General features: G+C 34.9%; 1 protein-coding gene across 12 annotated transcripts in view; it reads left to right on the top strand.

The window, feature by feature from the left end:
* ATRNL1 (attractin like 1) overlaps positions 1–25,992 on the top strand; it is a 495,684-nt gene that overhangs the window by 161,627 nt on the left and 308,065 nt on the right. For 11 of the 12 annotated variants that reach the window (XR_010832767.1, XR_010832768.1, XM_013174611.3 and 8 more), the window contains exon 21: positions 23,488–23,540. The exons of the other annotated variant lie outside the window; for it this stretch is intronic. Coding sequence is in view for 9 of the 11 variants with exons in the window: in XM_013174611.3 (XP_013030065.3) it covers positions 23,488–23,540 (53 nt within the window). In the remaining 2 variants the exon portion in view is untranslated. The remainder of the gene's footprint in view (positions 1–23,487; positions 23,541–25,992) is intronic. 12 annotated transcript variants of the gene reach the window in all.

Raw genomic sequence — 25,992 nt, 5'->3', positions numbered from 1 at the left:
TAAGAAAAATAGAAAAATTGCAGAGTGAATTGAGTAGTTGCATCACTCTTTTGAGAAGTTTCAGTATGTCTGGGCTCTCCGTTAGAGACAGCTTTCAGCTGTAGATATCTGTAGCTTTTGTTATCCCTTGTAAACCTGTGTAAAGATAGTCAAGTTATGAGCTTATGAAAATCTAATGTTACAAATGCTTGGTGGAAATTTTTCACCGTAGTGAAATTTCAGTGAATTTTTTTTTGAAGCTTAGTGAATTTTTCAAATTCTTCAGTCTTTACTGTAACATTTATTGCATTGTGTTTCACAATTACAGCCATTGCCATAATTCTGGGGAAGGAATCAAACTATTAAGTACTTTCCACTCTGGCAGTTCTTAGGATGTTGGATCTTTTGCCATTTGATCATATTGCTCTGTTACTTTTACATATAGGATGGTGTTTGGCATGAGGTTGTTTTCTCCTTGTTCCTGCTGAGTCCAGGCTTTGAGTTTTCCACATAATGGAAAACTTACTGTCCTTTCCATACTTATGTGTATTACTCCATTAGCTATTATGTTTCAAGAAGAATTCCAGCAAAATCTGGCATGTATGTCTGGTGAGTTTAGTGACAGCCTCTGTTCTTATCTAACACTGAAAATTTTATCTTGCTTCTGTGAGGAGAAGCCCTCAGCTAGTTCTTGAACAGCTAGATTATTAGGCTTCTAAGGAGAACAATAAAATAAAACCCCCACTTCAACATTAAATATGTTTAAAACATACTAATTTTCTGCTCTACATGTAGTAACTACTGCCAGATCTATTAAGGACTTGAGATGCTCTTTTCGTTTTTGTTTTTTTTTTTTAATTATGTTTCTGGCATCAAATCATTTTTATTTAAATTGTAGCTTTCATTTAAGCAATATTTCTAGTATCAAAGCTTCAGAACACGACCCAGATGTACTCTAATGTCTTAAAAACTCACAAGGCAAATACCAGGAACTAGAAATATTTGAGATAGTATTTAATCTAAAATTTGAAGGAAAATAAAGCTTGTGCTTTGGAAGGGGCTTTGTGCAGTATTTTTAATGGGTTTTGGCAGTACTGTATGTCACTATCAGCTTTTTTATTGATCTTTCTCACTGCAGTAGGTTTACATCCTGTTCTTCAGCAGAGTCAGTGCACGATCTGTAAAGTTCAGGAAGCTCTCTGGGACCTTTGAGTTGTGGGCCCTGTAGATATGAAACAACACTTTTCGTTAAGAATTGTTACATTGCAAACATTACAATATATCTGGAAATTTGTCTAACTGTAAAACTGGAGAAGAACTGGAATTTGAATGTCCTGTATTATTCCTAGTAAGCAATAATCTTAGTGAAGAAACAAAGAGGAGCTGGTGGTTAAGGGAGCAGCTGCGGACACTTAGCCAAGAGCTTTGTAGGTTGGTTCTTTATTGTGGGTCAGTTGTGAATGTGTTAAATCCAGAGAACACTGCAATATCGATATGCAATATAAAACTAGTTATGTTAGCAAGATGTCTTGTGCCAAAAGCTGAATTAAAAATGGTACGTGTGATTTGCTTAGGTGTTCCATTCTGGTGAAATATGCTTTTTATCTTTCTGACTTCAGTATTAATTGTCTGGAAAAATGGGAATGGTTTGGGGGAGAGAGAATTCTTCATTCATGGGGATAAAGTCATTTTGCTCTTGGCTTTTAAGCTGGCTCTTTAAGAAGTAACTGAGTGTTACACATATATACATACATTCTGTATAAAACCTACATATATATGTATGGCTTTTGTTTTAGCAAGCTTGCCACAGCAGAATCTACTCACTGCTAGGTTTTGGTTGTTCTCAAAGATATATATTTTTTTCAAATATTATTTCCTCTTAAGTCTACCTCTGAAAAATACAAACTGAAGAACAAAACAGACTTTCTTTACAACTTTGTAGGCATTCTTGGCTGTAAAAAAGAATGCAGGCAGTGCATGTTTCTTGTGCCCAACCAGTTTATGTTAGTCTGCATGCCGGATATAGCGTTAACTAATATCTTTTTTGGTTTCCCATTTGAAAAATATCTGCTGATGGATTTTCTTTCAATGTAAGTGAATCAAAACACTTTGTTTTCTAAGATAAATAATAAATAATTGTTTGTCCTGTGTCATGACCATACCACTCAGTGACTGTCATTTAAAGAGTCTGGTTTGCTTTGTGCAGAATGTATCAGTGAAATGGGGAAGAGGGGAGGCTGCCCAAGTCTTTCAGAGATGACATGCCAGTGAGAGACCTAGATTCAGTTCTGTTGTTCAGGATGCATCTGGTATAAAACAAACCTTCTTTATAAGTAGTACTAGTAATTTTTAGTGTCAAGCATTGCTACAGTTCTGATTGTCTAAGGATGTAGGCAAGGCAAAGCTTCTACCTATTATTTTTGTTAGAGTAGCACAGCTGACAAGAATAGACAAGCTTACAAGCTCATTAGGTCTGAAATAGAACTGTAAGGATTTAAAGCTAAACACAAATTAAGGACAATTATTCTGCCTTTAATTAGTTATGTATCATTTGGGTCTGGTTTGGGATGAATTTAGGAGTGGGTAGGATGATAATGTTTACTGTTATACTGGACAAAGAAACAGTTCCCTAACTGTTAGATAGATAGATACCTAAGACGGTATCTGTGATACCTGGTATACAGTGAATTTGTGGCCTAGCTTCTGTTTTTGTTTTTAGAAAGTGATTGGTAGATGCTGAGGATATTGCCATGATTCCTAAAAGAGGGGGGAATGGCTGCATGGCTAGAGTTGCCTTTACATGCTGCGTGGGGCAAATGTTAAAGCAGACTGGCACATATCTGCACAGCACAACACTTTGTCTTGGTCTAAGAAAGAGCCAAAAGGAGTTGCTAACTCCACCCCCCCACCCCACCCCCCCAACTATTGAAAGTGATGCTGGGGCTGTGCTGCACTGAATCCTTTAGGTTGTGCAATGAAAGCAGTTGTGCTTCTCTGGGTCCACGATTAGAACTTCAGTTAAGAGCTAGCAAGGCTAAGGCTTATGAAAAGTAATTTAAACCAAAATCAATATATACAATTATTACGAAGCACCTAACCCAGTGGGAAAGATGCATGCAGTTATGCCATCTCTTGGCACTGCTTCTATGAGAGGATGTAAAAGGAGACGAACGTTTCTTGTAAAACGGCTGACATAAATCTCTGTTAGAATTCCAGAAGAAACTTGTGGGAGGTTGCTGGTAGTGCAGACCAGCTTTTTTTCCAACATGCATTTCTCCCAATCAGTTCTCTTTCCTAATCTGAATGAACCAAATGTCCCTTTAGTCTATTATTTCTGCCCAAATACAATTTTGGGATTCCCATAAGTCATAAATGAATAGATCCCGTTTGATTATCATGGCCACTAACTCTGCCAGCCACTAATGAAATTATTCCGTTCTTTTCATGGTGCTGTGGTTGGACTATAACTCTGTTGTTCACAGCAGCCTTAACAAATCTTGCAGATCATAAATTGTCTTGTATAGGATAATATGTGAAATACTTTAGTAAACTACATTTTGCTGCTCTGTATTAATGAACATCAATGCCTCAGTGTAGTCAAACACCGTGTACCTAACCATTTTACATCTTCACTATTCACTATACCTGCTGTCAGATTCTAGCTGTTTTTCAGACAATAACAGCTGCTCTACCTGATGTTTTGAATGTTTCACACCTGCTTGGTGAGTATTCCGACCCAGCCATTTCTGTCCAGAGAAACTGTGTGCTGGCTGAAGTCCAGTAAATAGTCTGAATCTGTAACTCCCAGTTGTCAGAAACACACCTCGGCAATTTTACAGACCACTAAGAAACTCTACAGCCTTGTTGTCCGTGGGCACCTGACTGCTACCTGTTTGTTCTATGGGTAGCTGTGGCACTCATTCTGTTTTTGGGATTTCCACTCTATACCCTGGGAATCTAACAATTAGGTGGTGAGATAAAAAGCTTTACTGCACATGTCTCTGTGGATTTGGGCTCTGATCTATCCAGTTTTGATGCTCTTTTTGTTCCATTGTGTCCTTCTTAAGAAGACAGTGAAGTTGCAGTGTTCTGCCTATGTAGTTGTCTCTTTCTGAAGTCTGTTAAATCTTTCTTTACACCCTTCAAGTTAACTACTATAAGTTAACTACTGTAGATTTTAAGAGTTAAAAATCCGAAATCTCAAATGACAATGTTTCATCCTCTTCTTAACACAAAACCACACTTTTAACCTCAGATTTTAAACGTATTTGGTGCAGGAAAGACAGGAGAGAAACAGTGATACAGATTTGCCATAGAGTTGTTTGTGCCTTTCTACTGCTTTGGTTATAAACTTAGGGATCACTTTATAGATGGAAAATGAAGTAATTGATGACTTTTCTGGCTACTCATCCTGCTGTCATCAGGAAAAATCCTTCTACTGAATTGACGCTGACAAAAACAGATATTTGAGGGGATCTGTCTTTGAAATTTTTTATATATACTGGTAAATAGTAACTGATTAAATTCAATGTATGTTATTTTATATTATCCACATTGTTATTATTATTGCTGAATACTGCTACCAAAGTCAACTTTGGACAATTAACTATGGAGCAGAATGGAGCAAAGAGATATTACTGAATAAGAATTAAGAATTAAGAAGGGTTTTTTTCCAAAGATTTAAGAGTAAACACTCCTAGTAAACTTTATGGAGGGCAAAGCTTTTTCAAGGTGGAAAATAAATGTTACTAGTAGCGTTTTTTATGGGCTGCTTATCTAGAACAAAGAATTTGATGTATCTGATTATTTTTGACTCCATGAAGCACTTAAGTCAGATTTGATACACATATGCATTTGAAAAATCGGTGATACCAGAATGATTTTAATATCGTGTTCTTGCTAAGGAAATCTTGTCTAATATGTGAGATACAGATCAGCCTTGAAAATGGTTGGTCAAAATTTTTTTGCATCATTATCAGCCCTTTGTGACGGAGAAGAGACAGAGAATCAGTGTGTTTCCTCACATGCTCCCATCCTTGCCGTTGGTCCTTACCAGCATCTGAGAGAAAGGCATTTGGTGAGTTTTAGGGAGAGGCAAGAAGAGGATAAGACAAAAGAGTGGCTTGTAGCAATATTGTTATTGCTTTAATCAAATCTGTATTTTAAAATAATACAGATTTGGCTGTGTAAAGCCATCATCTTTCAAGTGTTTAGTAAACAAGGGAGGCTCTTTTATTAATTAGCTTGCTATTTAGGGCAAGATTAATCAATCAAAATTGTCAGAACTATGACTGAAAAAAAATCATAATGATAATGGATGGTGACAGTTATGCCAACAAGATAATCAGGAGACAAGGCAGAGCGTCCTTCAGCCTCTACAAGCCATATACCAAAACATTAACATAGCAGAGAGTAATAAACACATACAGCTCACCTAAAGGGAGTGAAAGATGTGCACTTCCAAGAAACCTTCCCCCTCCCTGGATTTCCCAAGAATCCCACTTCTCCATTGCGAGACATGCTTGACATGCAGCTCGGTCCCAAGATGTCTTGCTGAAGTTGCCTTGCTGTCTGCCACAGGGATTTGGATGGCCCAGCAGCTTCTTGCCCCAGCACAGTGCAGCTTCTTACTTGCAAACCACACCAACGTGAGATGTTAAGTGGCAGATGCTAATAGGTGACTTTGCTACATCTGGAAATGCGTTAACTGCCTGTGATTTTTGTACAGCTTCACTTTTCTCCCATAGTTTCTACCAAGGATAAAATGAATACTTAACGTTTTGTGGTGGCAGTGCTTACAAATGTTCTGGTAAAAAAAACTTCATGAAATTCCCTGCGCTGAATCATTCATGATAGTGCTGTACTGGGGATCTAGGAAGACTTTACAGTAATTTTTTAAAGAGAAAGGAGAAGTGATCCATTTTCATTAGATGATTAACAACAAAAATAAGATTTTGATAGCTGAAGGTTAAAGAGGGTACAGTATTAAATTGTAAGAAGTATTTCATTATATAGCGTTAGAATTTAAATACTCTGTAACTGAAGTTGCAGTAAAGAGCAAAATAAAAATGGTCGTAGGCCTCAGATATGTTGAGTGTTGGTTCTGATGATGTGGTTTGATGACATGGATAGCATTTCTGCTTTTAAAATGACTGGAAATGCTTTTTCTTTTTGACTTTAAAGAAAAATACTTTTAAATAACATAAGTAAGCAATTTTTTGACTGGTTAGCGCTTAGTACATCTGTATATTGTTAATTGTCTGTCTGAGATTAAATACTTTCGTCTGAGTTTGAACTTTATTAAAATGTTCTTAGTTTTAACTATGGAATAGCTTTGTAAATAAATCCATTAGGAAGTATATGTAGAAATTACTTCAGTAAAGTTGTCTGTTGAACTATCATCACATTTTAAAAATAAAATAAAGTTAGAATATTGCCTGTCAAATTAATTATTTCCCTTACTACTTCAGTATATGGATAATTTAAAATACATACCCAGTGGGAAGTGAGTTGGAATTTAACCATCACAACAAGTATTTCTGTACTAAGAGAATGTGCCTTATGCATGTTCCTGATTTTTGTTTTTATGCTGTGCAGAGAATATATTCAATGAACATTTACAATGAAAATAGTATTTTTTAACAGAATGTGACTATCTTTCTGTTTTAAAAGAATTTTGGGTTGGATGATTTGAAACTGATTTTATTATTTGCTGTTGTGGTGTTTTCTGTTGAAAACTTTTTTTTTTTTTTAAACGCTAGAGTATGCATTTGGTAGCTTTAAAACTGTTGCGTTACCAATGCTGAAGGTAATCCTGAAAATTGATTACATAACTTTGATCAGGACTGAGTAAAGGAACTACCTTTGTGTGTCTGTTTTCAGGGCTTGTAGTATCCAAGTCAATATATCACAGTGGATTTATTTCTATACATAGTTCAAGCATAATTTGCATTGGATTAATTTGTAGAATATAGAAATGTTTAAAGTAGGAAGGAGAATATATCGTTGCTGAACAGTGAGCACAAGCAAGTAGTTTATTTTTTTGTAACAAAAAGTGATCTGCATAAAAGCTAATATTTCAAGAGAAAAGAGTATTCTAAGGCAGACATATCCTGAACACACCCACCCATGTTTCCCTTATTTTCAGTGTCCAAGTTTAATCTATATAATAATCAAAACGTTTTATTTTTTTAATGAACTGTATGTGAATTAAACAAACTTGGTTCTGTGAATCTTACTTTCTTCTTAATAGATCTACAGTCCTGGTGACTTTTTGCAGCTCTTGAAAACTTTTTCGGTACTCTCAAATATTAACCCTTGAATAAATTATCCATTCTGCATTATAGTTCTGGGCTTATAATTTACATCTGATAAGCCATTAATATGGTAATTAGTAGTTGATACCAGAGTTGTTAGAGTTGAAATAAACATCTGTTTTAATCAATTCATCATTAAGCTAGTGAAAGTATATAAGTAGCACTGGGAAAAGAAAATACCAGTGTGATAGCTCAGCTCTCTATAAGCTATCAGCAGCATATAGCTAAGTTTGAAATTAAGATAGTGCTTCTTAATGATGGTTGATATGGATTGTTTAGCACTTAACTTGCCCAAAATACAATGTCCTATTTTTATTTTTGAATCTATTCTCAAAATCTTACAAATAAGTAAAAGATATGAAGCTATATTGTCATGAAAACTTTATTGATAAGTATATCTATCAGCTTTGGCTTCTGATATTTATTGGTTTTATTTACCAAGAAAGAGGAAGCAAAACTGGTTTTCATACAGCAATAAAGAAAGGCTAGATCAGATGGGTGATGGTGACACATCTCCTGGTGATGGAAAGATTGCTTTTCTTCTCTATTGGTCTCTAAAAGAAATAATACTTATCTTCCTACTGCTGTTTTTGTTTTCTGTTCTCCCTTTTACTCAATTGTATATCTTTACATATAGATGAAAATTTAGCTGCAATAGTTATTTTCTGGTGGTGAAGTTAGAACATTTTTCTTCAATTTGTTGCCAGTTATTAGTTTTAAATTGCTTCAGTAGTTGTTGAGTGTGTTAAAAACAAATTTTCACGTAAGGGATTAAAATTATGCATAGATAGAACTAAGAAATATATTTTGGTATTAAGACACAGGTGTGAGAAATGTATTACTTTTTATTTTCATTTCTTTTTTTTTTTTCCCCATGAATCTACTGATATTTGTATAGACTAAGCACATCAATTGCACAGTGCTAAATCGTGCTAAAGAGTCCTCAATTTGGGTAGCCTTCCAGTTGCAACAAACTTAGATTTGTTTATAGTTGCATGTGCAGACACCTATAAGTCTCTGCAGGCTTTCTTACGTATTACATCTGTTTTCCACCTCAATTGTACATATGCAGTTGCTGCAGAAGAGCCTGTATTCTCATGCTTCCCTGTGGCCCAAGTTGCAGGCAGGGCTTGAAAAGCTTTAATGCATTAACGATGGGCTAACTGAAATAACGTGATCTTTTTTTTCTGTTATGAAGATGAGTACAGCATGCAACATTTTAAAGAGTAGCTTAGAAAACAGTAGATATTTGAATTGTAATTTAACTCACTGGAAAATTAACATAAGGAAAAAATGAGGGACTGTTAAAACCATGTTGTTTCAGAATTGAAAGGGATTGAAGTCCTCTTCTGTAGCTGATTAGTGAAATCTGATGCAGTTAGCTATGTTGTTCTTTATTGCTGCAGATTTGTCTGTTTAAGAAGAATATTTGTTTCAGTCCTGTTTAAAAGTCTGTAGATAGACTAGCTGAGATATTGAATTCAAGTTGACCATGTTGTAAGCACACATGCTTTTATCTTTGCCTTAAAATAAATAGTAATACCAAAAAGTATCTGTAATATTTTATCTTTTATAATATAACTATCAAAGTTTGACACCAAAATCAAGTTCTCCAAGTATTTTTTTGGAAACAATAAATGACAGAGCAACAACCAATACCATAGGACCAATCCTATCTTTCAGCAGCTGAAAGATAATAATATCTTAATAATAGACATGTTCACTTACTCTTTTCATCTTTTGTACTGAAGAGTCAACTTTAGAAAGTGTAAAATTTAAATTAAGCTGCATAACCTTTGCATGCTTTGAGCTCAGCACTATTTGGTGGCTGAGTTGGGGGGGGGGGGTGGGAAGTGGTGTTCTTTATCAAGCTTACTAGATAATGGGGCTGGGGAGCTTGATTACAAAGGCATAAAGCAATCCAAGAGCCCTGATGATATCCTAAACTTCAACAGTGAAGCCTGAGTGGTTTATTAGATTATCACTTCAGAAGGATTGACTTACAGCTTTAGCTCTCCAGCTCCATCTATTATTTTTATATTAAGAGAAAAGGAATTTTTTCAGCAATTTAAAAAAAGAACAAAGTACTGAAAGTCGAAGTAAATACTTCACCTGGAAGTAAATACTTCACCTGGAAAAGCCATTTTAGATAGTAACAAGAGTCTGTTTTAAAATCAAAGCAAATTTATAATCACATGAAAATCTGACCTTCCACATTCACTGTTAAACAGAGTTAGGATAAATTGGGTAATACTAAATTAAAGCAGGAGGCCAAATAGAGAGCAGTGGGATTACCAGACATGTGTGAAGAGGCTCACTGTCCCAGAAGAAAAGTTGGGCTGCTCACAAAATGACAAGAATTACAGGGTAAACGAACAGTTAGAGATGCTGAAAGAGATTTAATAAATCAGATTTCATAAAGAAGGTTTATCCTAAAAAAAAATTTGGCTTGGGAGTGATTTCTTATGAGATCCAGAAGGAGATGATGGCAGCAATTACTTCTTAACAGATGCTTCAAAATGACTTTCTAATCCTGTTCTTGTTTAGGTCATTTTATCCTTTCTTATGTATAGTTTTAGTTTAATCACAGATTCGAGTTATGATTCAGATAAATATTTAACAGAATAAGGCCTTTTTACTTAAGTTTAAGAGGGAGTGTTTCCCTGATTTGGTGTGCATCAGAGACCACGTGGTTTCCGTGTGCTGTCTCCTGGTCTTGGGACACTGACTGGAAATCGTCACATGCAGAATGGCAGCAACATTTTCACACAAGTGGTTCACAAAGTTCCTCCCAGCCTCTCTTGGTATTTGCTTATTCATTCATTTCCCTTCTTTTTATCATTATTTGTTGTTTTCTGGAATAGGTAAACAAATTTTCCTGAGGTAAGGTAAAGCTGAAGGTGACAAATGATGACTGATCAGTGACATCAGTGCAAAAATCAAATACTTCTGAGATACAGAAGTGGGAATTGTATGAATCCATTCTTTGGGGAGATAATCATTGTTTCTTATTTTATTTTTAGAAAATGCATTTATTATTAACTTAAGGATTTTTTTCAACTTTTTCTGTTGTATTTAAATCACCATGACATTTATAAAATCAAGTGCATTTTCCAACCCTTCTTTTAGGGTAGAAAAATGATAACATTTCATTAAATTTTTTCTTAGTGCTGCTGTCTTTTTGTTTTTGACTTCCATGTAACCTCTGCTGTACCATCAGCTTGTTGCTTTTTGTTCTTGCTTTTTTGAAAAATAGTTGCTTTTTTGTACAACAGTTAACTAAATGAAGTAAGAAATGGTTTAACATTTACCCTTTGGTAGCTTTGATTAAAATTTTCTCTCTCAGCTCTGTCTGCCTGTTTTTCATCATCTACTCCAAGTATTTCTTTGCAGTTAAATTTATGCTAACATTGTGGGTCATTCTGAGACTTTCTTAGCTATTGTGCAACAGGGTGTTGATTCTCTTAATTGAAAGGTCTGATTCAGTATATAATCTACACCTGTCCTCAGCTTTTACCTTTGACACTTAATTTCTGTAACCTAGGGATCTCTCTTGTCATTACTATTTTTGTATCATCTGAAATCTTCTGCAACACAGATATCATTTAAAAACTGACCTTAAATTACAGTGAGAATTTGGCAAGGAGTAGGTCTTTTACTGGGGAAAAATGACTGAAAGAAAGAGTGACTAATGTTGGTTTATACGCTAAAAAAAAAAAAAAAGGTGTTAGAGGTTCAAATTAAATTATTCCAAATGAATGCAGGCCTAGAAACAGATTAAAAAAAAGCATTGAATGGTACCACCCAACTATTAGTCTAATACGTTCTATTAACGTGCGGTCATAAAACCTACCAAGCAACATATTACACGAGTCTTTTCTGTAAATCCCAGTCGTAGCTAGAAGTCACGAAAATTCCATAATGTAATACAAAATTACACTTCTTCTTTCCAGAATCCAAGCCTTATTATCTAAATTTCCTTTTACTATGTCTGTAGAACATTTTTTTTAATGGACCATACCACTTATTTATCAACTTGAGTGGACAAAAGTTTCCTGTTTGGAGGAAAATACTTTTTCAAAATGTCACAGAAACCATGGAGATTGGGTACAACAGCACTTTCTGTTTTTAAAATAAAATATTTCATTACATTTTTTTTGTATATTTCTTATGAATATTTTATGTGAATTTGACATTTTGTCTTCTGTGTGTGTTTGTTCTTCTTGATAGTATACTCTTCATCAGAAGATTATTTCAATCAGTGAATCCAAGATGGCTTATAAAATATTCTGCCATTTTCAAAATGATTTGTTCTTTAGGACTCTTCTCCAAGGCCGCTTTTGAAGTAAAATTCTGTAATAACAGTGTTTTCGTTTACATTTCCTTTAAAAATATCCAGGAGGGGATGGGGGGAGAGTGAGAGAAAGAAGATGGAAGGATTAAAATTGTAGTACAGAAGATGCCTTTTTAAGCTTGTCTTATGATGGTGACTTGAGAATTTTAAAATTTGATCCAACATTGAAGTGTTTTCTATAATACATTAGAATGCTCTGCAAACATTAAATAATCATAGAGTGTATTCTCTGGAATTTTTCCAGTCTGATCTTACCAAAACAGCATCCTCCTCAGAGTTACATTTCTCCACTGCTCTATCAGATTATTTATCTCTTCTATTTATGGAAAATGTGATAAGTACTTTGTTTCTCTGACATGATAGACCATTTCAGTCATCAGAATTGTTTCAAGTGATGTTCAAATATTTTGCATTTCTGACTTGTGTGTAATATATATTGCAAATTATAACATTAAAGGTTAGACTAGATAATCTGAGAGGTCTTTTCCAACCTTAATGATTCTATGATTACTTTTGCATAAACTGGAAACATGATCTGAGAACAGGAGAATATATATACCTATATGTTTATATATTTCTGGCAAATATTGTAACTGAAACTTTTTCTCCTAGGTACTGATTTTGATCTTATCTCTCAGGGAAAAAAAATCTGAATATTTTATAATATTAAAACCATTGGCCATATTATTGGACCGAGGCAGTTTATTATTCTTTGACTTTAGCAAAATGACTTGGGACGAATTTTCGTGCTGGCATGCAGAACAAATTTAATTCAAACTGAGATGAAAGGCGGTTAATGTAATTGTAGCCTATTATCCTATGCAGGCTTGAGTTAAGAAGCAAACCCAACAGACAGTCAGAAAATGATGGATAGAAAATAGAAATGCTTAAGGCTGGTGAAATAGAGATTTGTGAAGGGATTAGGCCTTAACTGTTCCCACACAATCTCTGCATCAGTAATATCCCAGCTCTACTGTATGTTTGGATTACCAAACAGGATTTTTGGATGCCTCCTGGGTTGTCTTTATTTGCCTCTGACGTCAAAAAAAGGTCCCCGTTTCAGTAAATTTCAGTACTCTGTAATCCTGATTTTTTTCCCCCCTTTAATCTACCACATTCATCAGTTCCAGGGATGCACTAAAGCATTTTGTTACAGCAGTTTTCCTTCCCCGCCCCCCCCCCCCTTTTTTTTTTTAATTTCATATCACACAGAGACAAGTGGTTGGTTTTATAACTAGTTAATCTTAGATCGTAAGAGTGGTAATTTTACTAAGGTATTTAGTTAGAACATAATAAATCATAAACAGCTATCAAATTTTTCAGCTGTGAAAGTGTTTTGTTTAGCATGGCCCTATGGAAGTAACATGTTTCAGCTGTCCAGGCTATTTGCTTAGGACTGTATTATGGCAGTTTAAGTAGGCAGACTTTATTTTTCATCAGCTGTTAGAAAGGTACAAAGTTTTGGAATACTTTGAAGCATATTAATTATAAAAATATTTGGACAGGAAATTTGTGACAAACAGGAAGTAAAGAAAGCACCTTATTTTCTATAAAGTACCTGATTGTTCCTACTGAAATATACACATCTCAGGTAATTCTAGCCATAGAATAATCATTTTTCTTAAGCATCTAGTGTGATGTTTGCAAAACACGGGAGATGACTTACTAGTTGTAAATCCAACCACAGCTGCTGTCCTATAGACTCTTTGTAGAGGGACCGAATCGTTGAGATGCAGTCTAGGATGATAAAATTGCTCTTTGAGAAGTCTCTTTATCTTCTCACTTACTCCCAGCTGGGGTGCAAGAATTTTCTCATCCATTGCAAGTTAGTCACCAGAGCTCTTGTTGTAGCTAACACTTTTCTTTCCTTCTCATTCTGTCATTGTTTAGGGTGAGATTTTGTGCCCAATTGTTTTGAAAAGTGCTTTATTATGTGAATTGCCATTTGGAAAGTCATTTGGATTACTTACAGATTCAAAGACTTTGTTCTTCACTGTACTTGTACAGGAGAAAGCATTGTTGTTCGTGGTAGTTCTCTGCAGCCTGCCCATCAAAAGCAACATAAACAGAGTTTGAACTATGTTCAAGACTGACAGACAAGGATTCCTGTTATAAAATACTTTGCAGTAACCTGCCATGAAGCTATAATATGATTTTTAGTCAACTTTTCTTTCATTTTTACAGCTATTTATTTTAACTTTTCTTCTTAAAGGGAAGATAGCATTTTTAGTAGAGCCAGACAAGACTGGAAGTATTGGAAGACATACTGTTTTTGTTGCAACATAGACAATAACATTTATTTCCGCTTATTTGGCACTTCATAAAGGAGCATCAATGTCATCTCTGCTCCAGGAAATTTACAAGATTCTGGACTATAATGGGCTAATGGAGATCAGGGCTCTTCATAGGAAGGGGACCAGAGGAAAGTGAACATGTGTATTGATCTTCATACTTTCTCCAACCACCCATACACTTCTGTGTGTTCTATTCTTAATAGATATTTCTGTATCTTTTGGATTGGTATCTTTTTTTAATAAAGTCAAATAAAAGATGGTGCAGGGTAGATGGGGTTGATATCTTAGATATTAAAAAGGACTTGAAAGGAAAAGAGACGTGGTTATGGCAGAACAATAGTAGGCATAAGACATGAATTTCATGGACTTTCCCACGTATTGAGTGGGAGAGTAAAGAAAAAGTGACAGGAAGATTAACACTAGGCAGGAAAAGAAATTGTCAGAACAACATATGGGGTAGACTTATAGATATTGAAATAGTCCAAAGGACAACAATATGTGGTTTTAAAGGCCAGAAGAACAGGAAGGAGCTAGGAGTTTGGAAACTGCCATATCTCCATACTTGGTTTTAAATGATCATCCTGCTGCGGATCACTCACAGTGTTTCTGATGTCTCATCATTTGATTTTGTTCAAGGAGAAGGTACAAGGAGGAAACAAATATGATAAGTATGATTAATTATGAACATACTTACGGAATAACAAGTCAGAAACTCCATAGTCACCTAGAACATTGAAAGTATGATTTGGAAACATCATGTAACAAACTGAGTTTTGGCCTCCTAACAGGAAGAATGATAGCTTCCTAGCTGCGCTGTGTAATACACGTAAATTTCTGTAACATTTATTCTTCACATTCATACTATAAGAAGCCATTAACATTGTGTAAATTGTTGTTACAGGTAGAGAAATAACTTGGATAACATAACCATTTTCTAAAATTTGATATAGTATAGAATCATAGAATATTCCAAGTTGGATGGGGCACACAAGGACCATTGAAATAACTCCTTATATAAAAAACATCTGGGCATGCATGAGCAGCCACTCTCTACTTGAAATTGGCAGTGCTCTTTGCTTCTGAATCATCATTATTGTCTTAGGCAGTTTTTGAAAAGTATTAATTGCCATATTGAGATAAATCATAGACTTACACGACAAGAAAATGTTCAAAATTACCTTATAAAATTTGAAGTGGGAAGAGAGAAAGTAACTTGCATCTCTAGATGTCTTCTAGAAATTATAGTGTACGTGCAGCATCATCACGTACATAAATAGTGTTTTCATTCCCCAAAATAAACCAAAAATCTTTAAAGCAATCTTCTGAATGAAGAAGGCATTCAGTACCTCAGCATTTTCTTTGTCCTGTGTGACCATTTCTATGTAATCAAACAATCTTTTCCTATGTATGTTTCTTCAAATACAAGGGAATTTAGATTCCTGTAGTGCGAAGTGGGTTTGGGACAGACTGAAAGCCATGGTATCAAAAAGCTATGGGAAGTCAAAAGACTTTCACCCATTGAGTAGTTGCAAGTGTATTCTCTGAGATTAGTCATTGCAGGGGAGAGTAGTTTTAATAGGTAATGCTATAGAATTGCATAGTTTTAATAGTTCAAGTTTGCTGACATCTGAAGATGCAAAACCTTGCAAGAGTCTTTTCTCACGTCTTGTTTCAAAAATCTCTTGTTTTTATTGTGTTTTTTTCTTTTTTCTTAGCTTTGTGTCCCTTTTGTAATTATTCAAATGTACATTGGTGAGAGGTGTTTTAGAAAAAAACTATTTAAATTCTGAATTTGTCATTGCTATTATTAATTGACTTTTTGCAGCTATGAAGAAAGGTAGACTATCTTTAGATAGTAAATGTAATAAGGTTTTTCTGTAATAAATCATTATCGTTGTGATGTAATATAAAAATACTGAAATGTGTAAAATATTGTCATATACCAGAAGACCATTTTAAACTAGAAAAAGTATTCTGAGAACAGGTCTAGTCTCTGACATTTCTGTATCTTAGATTTCTTAGTTTTGTAATTAATTACAGTCTTTTTCTTTGCTGTATCATTTTTCAAGCATGTCTAGTTCAAGGAGTATATATTTTAGTGCATCTTACAAATTCTAGCCAATACTTAAAGCTGAGACACCCCTGTTTACTTTAGGGACAATGTTTCCCTATAAAGTCATGTGCTAGCAAATTTTCAGGATGCTTGCAACCTGGAATGTGACTGACAATCAGAGAAGCTGAGCTGTGCTTCTCTCTGGGCTCCAGAGACAATGTGATTGAAGGGCCTGCCAGAAGGAAATTTTCTATGACAGGCATTTCAGCCTCTCCCCATTCTGCTTCCCAACACACATACACGCCCATACCACCCCAAAAGAAGTATTAGATCTACAGTTCATGACTGCAGATACTTACCAAGTTCTACTCTAGATACTTCCCCAAAATCTTGAAAGCAATTTGCTGAATGAGGAAGGTGTTCAGTACCTCAGTCTTCTCCATGTTGTGTGTCACCATTTCTATGTAATCAAACAACCGGTTCTTATGCATAGTTCCTCATATACAAGTGAATCAAGACCATTGTAAAGGCTTATTCTTGAAAAAATAGATTTTTTTTAAGAAAATCTTTGTTATATACTTTAGTATAAAGTATATTAAAGTATATAAATATATATATAAAGTATACATATATAGTATACTTACAGTATACTTTATTCAGTTAAAGTTTTCCAATCATGTTCACCTAAAAGTGTAGATATTGGATTAGATTTTAGTTATTCAACTTTATCTTTAGGATGAGAATTTTCTCTTAACTCTTTTAAAATGCAAAAGAAGAAATGTCCAAATTTCTTGTTCTCTACTTTGAAAGAACAGTTTCTGATAGGAGGGAGGTCTGCTCTTCCAAATTCACCCTTTTACATCCATAAAAGTTTGTGTGCATCGCTGCCAGAAACATGGACATTTGCAAAGAGTGCTAGTAGCATAGGATAAGGCCGTGGACACAAGGTTTTCTGGTTCAGAGTAAGTAGTAACAAATCACTGGCCTCATGAAATCCATTTTGTTTCTAATTCATAACGGTTCACTAAAATATATACTTTTATTTTATTTTTGTGTCCAGTTAGTTCCAAATGATGACTGTAGTTCACATAATTCCTGTACAGGGGAAGAGATGTAATTATAATCTTAAGTTTGTTAGAAAATCATATTTGATCTCATAAAAAAATCATTTAATTATGTTAATTACATATAATTAGTTAATTATGTGATAAGTTTTTCACCTGTTTTAAAGTTGGTTTTCTCCTGTAGCGCAATGCCTTTTATGATTGAAATATCATTACTTCAAGGAATATACAAAAACCTTGTAACACTATTTATTTTTGATCTTCTGGAGAAAATGGATTTGAATACAATGAGGGAAATTTGGAAGTGGAAAATCTGCTTATGAAGCTGGAATATATATATATATATTTTTTTTTTTTCTCCTGGTGAGATCAGCCTAGATTAAATATATATATTACTGGCCTAGGCCTTTTTTCATGAATTATATGAAGAAGAGACAAATTAATCTATAGAAAAAACATTGTTTCAAGACATCATTATACGCACTTGCAAATGACAAAGCACATTAATTTGACATACAATACGTTTTTCAGTAAATATATCATCAAAATTCAATTATTATATTTGAATCTTAGCACTTTAGTGGAAGAATAATGCTGCTTCTGAATCTTTTAAATGTATTTGAACTTCCAATACATGAAACAGGTGGTTTTCTGGTGTAGCAAAGTTCTGCTGGCTGTTGGATCACTCACATTCACTGACCAAGTGTCTAACCATTGCAGACCTAGGAAGTTTCATTGTTGAAAGATGTGGCAATTCCTTGGTAGTTTTGTATAAAAGCTATTGAAACCAAGCAGGCCTAGCTCAAGACCTGGGAATTTTGTTCTCTTGTAAAAATGTGAGTCAGGACTGCAGGTATCACTCGCTCACTGTTCTGGACTGCTTAATATCCAAAGACCAGTATCTGCCATTGTTGGTGCTTTAATTCAGGGCTCACCAATCCTGAGCTGAAAATAGCTAGTTTCTATGACATTTCTCCCAAAGTGCTATGAAGTACAGTCAATTACAGCTAGTGGCTTTAAGTATGTGATTTAAGTGCAGTAATATGTAGTAGTATGTCGTAATGCTTCATAGTCTGGCTATGATGCCGTATGTCAAAGTGTGTGGTTAGAGTAATCTAAGTTTAGTTTTACAAACGGTGCTGAACTTTTGGTTGCAAGGTGTGTCGAGTAACCAAATTATGTTGAATAGTATTTCAATATTAAAAAAAATAAATCATAGTGTCATACCACTGTGGTGTTGGGAATGTAGAATGAAAACAGATTGTTCTCACCATCAGGAGCTGGGACAGGTACATCAGAAGCAGGAATTCTGCATGGAGGACGAAAGCAGGAACAAGACCACTGGCTAGACAGGAGGCAGAATGAGAAATAAAAGCTAGAACATGGCAGAACACTACAGCAGATGATGAACACTAGTCCTAGAGGACATTATAACTCCTCTAAAATACGGGGCCACTAGTCAGGGCCCTGGAAGAGCTTGCTAGGACCTTTGGTCTTTATTTTTCAGCAACTTGTTCCAGTTGTAGTGCTGAGAACCCAGGAAAAATCAGTCCGAGACCTGTCTATGAGTATCTGAAGGTCAGAAATATGATGGTTCTTCCCTGGATTCTGTAGAATACTGTGTCAATTTTTGCCTATCACAAATCTCAGTCAGAGGGACACAATATGAGTTATGGGTTGTCATAGTAGAATTGCCTATATCTAGGCCAAAACAGGATCCAGCAAATCTAGTACACCCATCTGACACGTTTTTGTCTTCCCTGACAGTTTGGCATTACAAACAAATGCGGTTAGAGTCTGCAGTACTCATGTTACTCCTTCCATTCCCCCTTTCTTTTTTGCTTCACTTTTAATTGAAAGAAAAGGCTTAGCAATTAGTTGGGGCAGCAGAACTGCAGAAAATCCTGCCTTCCATGATCAAAGGTTAGGTGAATTGTTATAAGGTCTCCAGATGATCACATCTTTAGTCTAGATCACATCTAGGTTGGTGTTACGTTTATTTACATAAAGTAATGGAAAGTACTCGAATAAGGGAGATACCAGTAAGCACAATAAAAGTAGACCTTATATATTTGCCATTTCTTTTAGCTTTCTTAAATTTAAAAGATGTTGATATAGTGTGCAAAATCATATACATTATGAAGCTCGAACACAGGATCATTTGTAAATGTACTCTTACAAAAAAGGCCTTTCATCCGTTAGCATAAATTAAAATCTGTGAGTCTTAATGTACACGTGCTCTTGGAGACATTTATGGTATATGAAAAGAATGTCAAAAAGTTCTGGACAAATGCATAAACAGTTAACTTTGCCTATACATTACCAATTTAATGCTGATTTCTGTTTCGAACTCCCAGGAAGTACTGGGAGTGGAGAAGAAAGTGGTTTAGTTTTGAAAGGATAATTGAGGGAGAGGTTGGAGGATAACTGTTTATAGCAGGCCGTGAGAAGGTCAGTGAGCTCGATGAATACCTTCATACTGGAATAAACCATAGAACTTGTATCTAACCTGGTAGGAGCATTCCTCCATTTGTCCTTGTAAATGGGAGCTGTGTCTCTGGAGGTGTGCCGGAGTGGAACTGCTCATTCATTATTACCACTTAAAGCAAATGACCATAGCCCTATGGCACATAAAACAGCCAGCATAACTCCCAATGCACAGATATGAGGCATATATTATGCTTCAGATATGGTCAAATCTGTAACTGTCTTTTGGAAAATGTACAAAAATTTCTACAATGAGGGAAGCTTATAAAGAAAAAAATCAGCAAATAGAAAATGTTGTAATTGGAACCTTAATTAGTGACTAATGCAGAGCAATGCATGTGCTTAATGAAGCAGGGTAGGATTTAAAGACAAAGCTAAATTTAGTCAGAACCTACTACATATACTCACATGTATGGTTTTAGATGTATTCCTAAACCTATTAGTTTCATCTTTTTACTGTAGCGAAAACTAAATGTTTTCGTAGTATCTTTTGAATAGTTCTATTTTGTATTAAAGTTGACGTCCTTAATTAGTAAGAACTCTGCCTCATGCTACTGCTAATATACATTATGAAAGTGTTTTGCACCAGGGGACAGAGGGAGAGTGTAAGAGAGGTGATGCAAGTTTTTTTTTTTTTTTTTTCCTCTGTATTTCAATAAGAAAGGAGAGACAACAAATAGCATAACAAAGTAGATGTTTTAATAAGATAGAAAAAGAGGGGGAATACAAATAGTAAATTTTACATCCCTTCAGATACTGAGAACTCCAGGTTCAGGCAGCGCTGGATGATCTCTGGATGCATTTTCCTTGGCATGCTGCACAGGTCCTGCCCACAGAGAGGTTCCTTCTCCCTCCCATACTGTGTGCACTTGTTCATGCTTATGTGCAGGCTCCACAAGACAGTTGACCAGGCATGGCTTGCCTAAGATCACTAACTCCTTAAGTACAGTGAATTTTGCAACATACCCAATACAGAAAGTACAATGTATATGAAAATATATCAAAATACTTCACTGTGGTGTAATTCATTTTTTTTATTATGCCTATTTTATCATATCATCATGGCTAGATGTAAAATTATTTTCAATTTTGCCCTCAAGATTCTTGAAGGTCGCTACCAAAATTGACAGGAAAGTAATAATTATTGGTGTTTGAATATTTATGAATATGCTTATATTGCAAAAATGTTACATACCTAACAATTCTCGTATTAAGCATTCTTTTGTGTGTTTGTTTGAGTAGTGAAACCTGTGGTTGACTTTCATGGATTTTATGTATTCTCTGGTGGTTGTTTTTTTTTTTTTTTCTGTAATGTAAATAGAAAGATATGTGCGTGATGCTGGAAATCCTTGGGCTTGTCGTCTGATTAGAAAGGTAGCTGAGTGGTGAAGGGAAGCTGTATGGAAATAGCATTCTTTTCTATAGACATTTTCAAGAAAAAGAAAGAAAAAAGGAAAGAAAAGTCCCATTCTGGGAACAAATTAAGCTTCTTTCAGATCCTGGGACAAGTTAGCACAAGTGAGCGTTGTGGCCAGCAAGCGTTCATAGCAGAGTTTGTTTTTTGGCCCATGATGGAAAGTTGTTAATGTCCCACGATGGAATATTGCTACAGGTGGTCGGACACTGTTCTTCCATGTAATACATTATGTAGTGATATGATCAGCAAGTAGCAAGCTAAGATCTTTTTTCCCTTTTTTTCAGACTCTGAATACACAGTTGTTTATGTGATTTTTTTTTGGTATTCTGGTGTTTAAAAAAAAAAAACCAACAGCAATATATATTCTGAATACTGCTTGTCTTATAACATTCTACTTCTGCCTTTGAAGCAATTTGGAGGGGTAAAAAAAATAAATAAAAACTTCCTGTTACAATAATCTCTATAATTTGTTACATGATATACTGTCTTTTTTGTGTAATAGGTAAAATGGAAAAAATCATGCATACAATGAAAGAAAAATATATTCTTTTAAAATCTTCATTAAAAAAGATCTTTTTCCCTTAATTATTTCTTTCGAAATTGCCAACCTAATGGCACTTTCAGACAAATATATATGAGGCTAGTCTGTTTAAAGAATTTAGTATTTTGTAATCTTTGGAAAAAGTTCATCAGGCAGACCCCATGCTATTACTTGAGATAGTTCTATCATCTCCTTTGTAAGTACATGCAAGAGAGATTTCTGCATCAGTCCCACTTTCCAAATACTCTGGAAAGGACTGTAGGTTTCTTGTGGACAAGACCGTAAGTTTTGTCCTAAAATTAAAGCATATGCCTTTTTGGTTTCTTGGAGTTTAGGGAAAAGGTTTTTTTTCTATGCCAAAGTAATGGTGGTGAATTTCGGTGTAGCTTACTCTGCAAAGAGGTCTCTCTCTCTCACCAACATGAGAATAGGAATGGGCAAGGGCAGAGTCCAGAATATAGGTTCTTTTTTTTTTTTGTGTGTGTGTTCTGTTTTGGTTTTGTTTTAGTACTACTGTTGATCTGTTGATTATTTTCATTATGATATTGTAACAAAAATTCAGGGAGGTTCTCGACCTGTTTTTAAATAACAGTGAATACGGTAACAAACACCAGTTAGAAAACTATTGAAGAGAGCAACAGGAAGGAAAACATTATTCTACAGTTTGCAACTGGTTAGCTGATATGACATCTAAGTGAGAAAGTTTTTTAATATTACTCACAAATAATATAACAAAAAAACAACAAAAATATCCTTGCAATTTCAGTTTCTCTAAGAGAGCAAAGTAATGAAAAAGTACTCCAAGGTATTAACTGAGCCAGATTTCCTGTGGGAAAATATTTCTATGAAATTTAATAGGCAGTGATAAGTTTTCTCTTTGTTTTATGAACCATCCTGTATATTTAATAGAAAATTATAATCTTGCTGGAGACTTCTGTGAAATAACCAAGAAAGCCAAGAGCAGGGTAATCATTTTGTATTAACATATGTGGTGTTTTTAGTGAAATGTTATGTAACTTAATTTGATCACTATGATATTCTGTAGGATATTCTGTGTCTCTGAATACAACCATGTATCTTTATTTATAAGAAAGATATTTTTCCTTTTTTTTTATGTATATGTTTTGCAGCAGCACCAATCTGAATACAGTACGCTGTATTCAGCCTAAATTTCACCTGATTCCCTGTCCTGGTCAATGACAAGAAGTAACTGCCTCCGAAATTCAGAGAAGCTGAGTAGCTGAGACACCTCTGTGCTTATGGTGCTAAATACCCAGCTTCAATTTCTGGCCTCAGAAACAGTTGTCGTGGACTAGTTACAGCCAAGTAGCTTAGGACTAGCCTATCTAGAGCTGTCTGCATAGCTTTGGAGCATGTCTAGGTTCTCTGCAATTCTGTGAAAATGTAGTCATTATTTAATGCTTATGGGTATTTTGAAGGAATATAATAAAATGAGCATGTGTGGAAGGTGTCAGGTGCAAAGCCTGCTCTGGTGGAGTTTCAGGACTGTGTATGTTAGAGGGAGATGTATTTGGGAACGGGTTCTGAAGTGAATGATCCCCCTGACTCAGCTATCTTGGAGAAAGCCAGTGGAGGGATCAAAACCAGCCAGGGGGTGAGCAATCCCTGAGGCAGCACAGATAATTAGAGATCCCGTGCTCAGCCTCCCTGCCTGGCTCCCCTTTATTCATTAGTGGAGACATACCACCTGAGGTGAGTCCTGCAGTAGGCATCCATTTTAAGCATGACTGCAGTGCTTTATTCAAGAGCCGTCACTCCGGGTTTCTTTTGAAAGGAGAGAGAGGTGCTTCCAGATAGTAGCACACCCTGATTAAGAACTATATCAAATACCTTTATTTCCCTGTGCTTGCACTGCTAGTAATCAAAGTCAAGATATTTGGAATAAATATTTTAGCTGCATTTGTGTTAAAACTATGCTGTGTTTAATGGGAATGTTTGGTTTTGTCTTTTCCCCCCTGCAGCTGTGACTCTGAAAATAGGTATCTTGGAAATCCGCTTAGGGGAACATGTTACTGTGAGTACTTATATTTTTAATGTTTAGTGCTTAAATGCTGTTTACACATTGTGTGACAATTTCATTACCTCTGAAAAACTAAATATTTTACTTGGGATTTTTTGAAGTTAGGGCATGTTGATAGTTTGAAAAGTAAAATGTCCCACTGGGCTTTTCTGGTTATTACTTTGTCCAAGAGAAAGCAAATTAAAGTCTACAGAAAGTTGAATCCTTACTCCTAGGTTAGAGGCAGTGAACAAGCATTATATTTCTGTATGTGAACAAAATGAACATATAATTGTGTCATTGTTTAAAAGACAGAATTTGTGATGGGGGAATGCAAATAGGCAAAGCAGAGCATTTCCTGGGGACAATGTGAATGGCTTAGCTGGTATGCCTCCTAGGGACATGACGCACAGCTGCTCTCCAGAGTATCATAAAATGGTAGAGCATGTGTGTTGTCTCCATGTTCTTTTAGTTGTAGAAGAGATGCCTCAGGCAAATTAACTTCTGAAGCATTACATTTCTGATAGTCTTAATGAAAGACCTGAAGGGACGGGAATGCTTATTACCCATGTGCAGAAATCCCTTCGAGAGCTGTGCCAATTTTGCTGTGCCAATATCAATGTTAAATAAGAATTTTAATCATCATTAAAAAAATGTGTGTTGCTGGAGAACACTGTTTTTATCTCCTGTGACTTTTGCACATACCTGCTGAATGTTAGATGACTGGATCGATTTATCTATTATTTCTTAACACCATCTCTACCTCCAACCTAAATTTGCATAAAGATGTATCTCTGAATATATGTGTAGCATCCCTTTAGAAAGTTTTGTTTTAGAATCTTTCTAAGGCATCATTTGCCTAATAATTGATTTTTTTTCTTTACTACTACTTCTATCTACCTTAAATGGTTTGCATCTACCAGATATGTTTTACAGAACAAAATTGAAGTATACATCATTACAGATGTTGGCATATCCCTAGGCCTTAAGTGTTCCTCTTGTCAGTTATTTAAAATTTTTGCTATTTTAATCACAGACAAGTTCAAGTGTAACACTTCCAAATGGAAGTTCATTTTTAAATATTTTATTTCCAACGTAGTGCCTTCATTATTGACAGTTTATGTAAAGTAGACGTGATTGAAAATACTCCTAAAACTGTTCTGAAGATGCTGTTAATAGTAATAATAATAATAAAGTAAATCCACTTGTTGTTTGTCTCCATAATACATTTTTATTACTTCAAAACAGAAATTTCAGTATTTATGGGATTAGATATTTGTTTTATAAATGGTATAAATTCAAAGATGGGTAATAAGTACATGAGAAGTTTGTAGAATGAAGAGAGTGCTATAGAGACTATTTTAGATACGTGCATCAACATTTGTTTAGTCTTTTAAAAATAAATGCTATTAAATTTAAGAGATGGAAAAGAAATGACAGTAATGAGATTTGTAGACCTCAGGCACCTCCAAGAAAAACCTTATTTTTGCTATCATGTTGCAGGTTGGGTCTATAAATCATATTGGAGACAAATTGTACTATATTCAAGATAGCCTTTCACCTTTAGCTTACTACCATTATTTTTCTTCTGTCAGATTTCAAAATATTTTTAAGATCCTGTTGTTCTGGAATGATAAATCTTCTAATACTTTCAGTTATTTAAAATTTAATGTATAAACTATTTTCAGGGTTATTTTATCTGGAGGTAAGAAGGAGCCTGAACGAATTTAAAATAATGGAATTCTGTTTCTTACATGTAGTGGTTAATGCATCATAATGGGAAATAATTTTTTAATTTATGGATAACTGACTGACCTAAGATTCCAGTGACAATTGCTTATTGGCACCATACATTACCTGCTAAATTATGTGTTAAATATATATGTGTTATAAAGTGATGCTTTGATTTCTTATATGTAGAAGTATTTTAAGGTATGACTTTACCATGGACTGTAATTTGTGTAAGAAAATGTTTTGCTTTTGTAGAAGATACACATTTGGATAATATTTTTCTAAGCTTATTTCACTACTGTGTAGGAACTTTCTATTTAAATACCTCCACTGCCCTTTTTCTTCTCCTTGAAGTGAAGAATATTCTTATTTTCTACATTATAGGAATACTTGTTGCTCAGGAGGAAGGAAAATACTGAAGAAAAACAAATGAACAGAAAATAGTGTATCAGCAGCATAAGTTTATGAGAAACAAAACTTGTAGGCAAATTTGTTTCTACCATTTAGTATCAAGATCAGTGAATGGTACTGAAATAGGAATACAGCTAAGAATTTGCTGTAGTGGTTGGGATCTTCAGGAAAGTTTTTAGTCACATGCTTGACTTTAGCAGTCTTCAAAGTGGCTATGTTTTATGTGCTTAAATTTTACTTTACTGACTTGTGCAAATGCTATCCTGAATTGGAATGTTTTTCCAAGTTCAAACCTTAGAATTCAGTCCTGAGTGTATGGCTAACT

The sequence above is a fragment of the Anser cygnoides genome, chromosome 7, assembly GCF_040182565.1.
Source record: "Anser cygnoides isolate HZ-2024a breed goose chromosome 7, Taihu_goose_T2T_genome, whole genome shotgun sequence".
NCBI lineage: Eukaryota > Metazoa > Chordata > Aves > Anseriformes > Anatidae > Anser > Anser cygnoides.
This window is presented reverse-complemented; position numbering and strand designations above follow the sequence as displayed.